Source organism: Buceros rhinoceros, unplaced genomic scaffold (assembly GCF_000710305.1).
Source record: "Buceros rhinoceros silvestris isolate BGI_N320 unplaced genomic scaffold, ASM71030v1 scaffold27300, whole genome shotgun sequence".
NCBI classification, from domain to species: domain Eukaryota; kingdom Metazoa; phylum Chordata; class Aves; order Bucerotiformes; family Bucerotidae; genus Buceros; species Buceros rhinoceros.
In genome coordinates, this window is record NW_010389427.1 from 30,338 (window position 1) to 33,748 (window position 3,411).

General features: G+C 52.0%; 1 protein-coding gene across 1 annotated transcript in view; it reads left to right on the top strand.

Moving 5' to 3' along the window:
* Window positions 1–3,411, top strand: part of LOC104491824 (zinc finger SWIM domain-containing protein 5) — a gene marked incomplete at both ends in the record, with an annotated part of 27,265 nt that overhangs the window by 16,087 nt on the left and 7,767 nt on the right. The window contains one exon of the mRNA XM_010134300.1: window positions 1,476–1,652. Coding sequence (XP_010132602.1) covers window positions 1,476–1,652 — 177 coding nt within the window. The remainder of the gene's footprint in view (window positions 1–1,475; window positions 1,653–3,411) is intronic.

Genomic DNA, 3,411 nt, shown 5'->3' on the forward strand with positions numbered 1-3,411 from the left:
TGTGCCCCCCCCGCCCCCCCCCCCCCAGCCACAGCTAGGACCATGCACCCCAGCTACCTCCTGTGCACCTCCTCAGGAAGCGGCTTAACGTAAACCTGACCTTGTTCCATGTCCTGCACCAGTCCCGGGACTACCCCCTGGTTTTCCCAGCTCCACTGAGGATTTGTTCCAGCATTCAGGACAGGTTGCTGTGGCTGAGCAGGTCACTTTTTTTAGATGCACAGGGAGTTTCCAAAGCCCGTGCCAGGGGTGTCCCCTAGTCCCTGTACTCCTGCCTCTCCAAGCAGGGGACTGAATGAAGACAGTACAGATGCTGGAGGTGTCCCAAGGTTAGTGTTTGTGCATATGCAAAAACTGCCACAGATTGTTGCCAGTCCCTTTTATTACTGAACAGAGAACAGCCGATTCCTGAAATCCTTCCTGGTGAAGTTAGCCGGCTTGGTTCTGTACGCATGAACACCTGTTTAATTTCTCTCCACCTCGGGGTGCCTGCAGCATTCAGACTAATTGCTTGTTGCTGTTGTTTCCGGAGTGTGTTTATCCAGCCTCCCTGGATCAGCTTTAAGCAGTGCCTTTTGTTTTCCCCCCTTGAAGGCATTTGACTCGGCTAGTCTTGTGGGTTGCAGGACCTAACATTGTTGCATCTCCTTTGGGGCTTCCCGTTTTGCAGCCCACCACGTGCATGGTCCTCATGATGTGGCATAGCTGGACAAACCACTTCTCTGATCTGTCTGGACAGAGTGGAATGCTTGACCAGCATTCAGAAGCTTCAGAAATGTCAGTGGAGTTACAGAGCAGCTCTGAAGAGGAGCACAGACATCTGCTGCAGGGCAGCAGTGGGGTTTCAGATGATGCCATCTCCTCCCTTCCAATCCTCTCACACAGCCAGAGGAGGCTGCTGTAAGGTGATGGTTGCCCCACTGCCCAGAGGCAGATGAGACACACTCCTGTGGTTCCCTTCGTGGCTTCAGGTGGTGCTGATCTAAGCAGCTGTGGTTCAGTGAAGCCGGGTCTTTGCATTGGAGTGGAAGAGGACAGCTCATGGTGCTTGCAGGGCAGTCCTGACCCCTGGCAGCTGCCTGCATGCTAGGCTTCATGGGCAGGAAAGCACTGCTGCATTTTAAGGCGTCAGCCTCATGTGTGATAGTGGATTATGGTCAGAAAGCAAAAGGATAGGCTGTCCCTGCCTCTTTTCTCACCTCTCTGGCCAAGGCAGCTACTCTAGCAAGTTACTTGGCAGTGCCGTCTAAGGTAGACAGCAGTCTCTGTCAGAGAGGGCGTGGCTGCCGAGGTATCTACAGGCAATCTGCCACAGCGCAGGAGCCAGTGCTCAGCTCTGAAACTTGGCTGGGCTGGGGCCAAGTGGGGCTTTGCTCTCATAGTAAAGATACTGCTCTGCCCAGGGAGGTCATGTCTGGGGGCAGGAACAGGCAGCCCCCACCCCACCAAGGCACTGATGATTTTTCTCGTTGCAGACTCGCTGGCCAGGCCCAGACGAACTGTATTCACCCGGGCGATCGAGGGCTGTGACCTCCACTGGCAGGACAGCCACCTGCAGCGCATCATTAGCAGTGACTTCTACATGTCTCCTTCCTACCAGCGGGAGGGCGAGAGCCTCCTCTTCAACTCCCAGGGGCAGCCGCTGTGGCTAGGTGAGCATCCAAACCAGAAGCCCCCTGCATGTCCTGGCTGGGCAGGGTTACTAGTAGAGAAGGGCCACCCCAGGGGTCAAAGAAGCTTTGCTGCTCTGGGTCCTTGCAAGCTTCTGCATCTTGGAGTGAAAGTGCCTCCCTGGCCCTTAGCCTGAGGAGTAGGGTGAGCAGAACCTGATGCCCTCCCACAATCCAGCCACAGTCCTTGTAGCAGGTCACACATCTTTACAGACTCTGTTCCCCATTGGGCAGCTTGGACCAGGCATGTCATGCCGTCTTTCATCCTGCTGGCGTTTGACTGTTCCCAGTGTGAGCTCCCACTGTTCCCAGGACAGGGGGCCCGGACACTTTAAAGTCCCTTGAAAGTTGGCTGGGGAGCACAGTTATTTTTTCTTCCCTGCTCTTACCCTCTGTTTAGTTCTCCCTTAAAGACGAGTAGCAGCCAGTACAATTAAGCCTTGTATGAGCTTAAGGCAACTGGACCAGTCAAGCGAGCACCCTCCTGCGTTGTAGACCTTTATTCCATGTACCTCAAGCCACATAACATCTCTACTGCAAAGTCATGACCCTGGGCAGATCTGCAGTCTTTCGACAACTACATGTCTGGGATGAGAACAAGTGAGACAAAGGGCTTGGGGTGTGCCCGGTGTGGCTGTCAGCCCCCAGACCAACTCCAAATTGGGAGATACAAGCCCCCGACACCTCCAGAAGGGTGGATGCCTCATCCTTACAGCCCAAGAAGTGAATGTGTGGGCATGGAACAGGTCAAAACCCACCACTGCACTGTTGTCCTTTCCAGGGGGACACAGCTGGATAGGAGGAGAATAGTTAAAGTCACCCAGAGATGTGATTTCTGGAGCAGCAGGCACTAAGTTGCTATTAAGGCAAGGAGATGAATTAAGAAGGGCCCGTGTGAAGGCTGCCAGTACACTTCTGCTAGCTTAGCTGGAGCAGGGGAGCGTGTTCCGACTCTGGGAAGAGTTTTGTGCAGCTGCAGGCAGCAAGTCTCCTCCCCATGCACCACAGGCAGTGGTGGTGAGTTATCACTTCGTGGACTCCATCTAGCAGGGACATGGTGGTCGCAGCTCCCCTGTCCCTACCATAATGATCTTAAAGGTCTTTTCCAACCTGAACGATTCTGTAATCTGGTTTCTGGTGAGCCCTTTGGTCTGGCTGGTTGGTGCATGTTATTTTTCTAATGTGTTTACTGCGATTTTTGGAGTTTGAGGTTTTGCTTTCTTGGCACCCCTTCAGGGACTCAGTGCTGGGAGAGGAGTGTGATTTGTCAGCAACTTCCAGTGATGAATTCAGCAAGAAGCTGAATATTTCATCCATTTAGCAAATGAATAGAGGGAGCAACAAGAAGCTTTTTTACAGATGTGTTTGTTCTGAAACCTCTTCCTTGTATATTCCTTGTGGGTGACCATTGGGATGTGGAAACCCCATTTGTGGAGGTGGTTGTCTGCATTTCCAAAGCTTTCTGAGCTTTTCCAGGAATAGAAATTATCCCTCTACCATAATTTTAGATCTTCTCTGTTTGCCTGTTGTTCGGTTTTGGGTTTGTTTTTTTTTTTTCCCCTTGGTAGGACATTTTGCAAGAAAATGGGATTTTTGCTGCTTGTTATGCAGTATGTCATGTCATCTGCTCGTGCTAATTTCTCACTCAGTCATAATCCTCTCCACAGTTGCTTGTGATTTCAGGTGAGCAATGAGCAGCAGGAGCAGATGAATTCCTAAGCAACTGTGAGTCTTGGGGTGG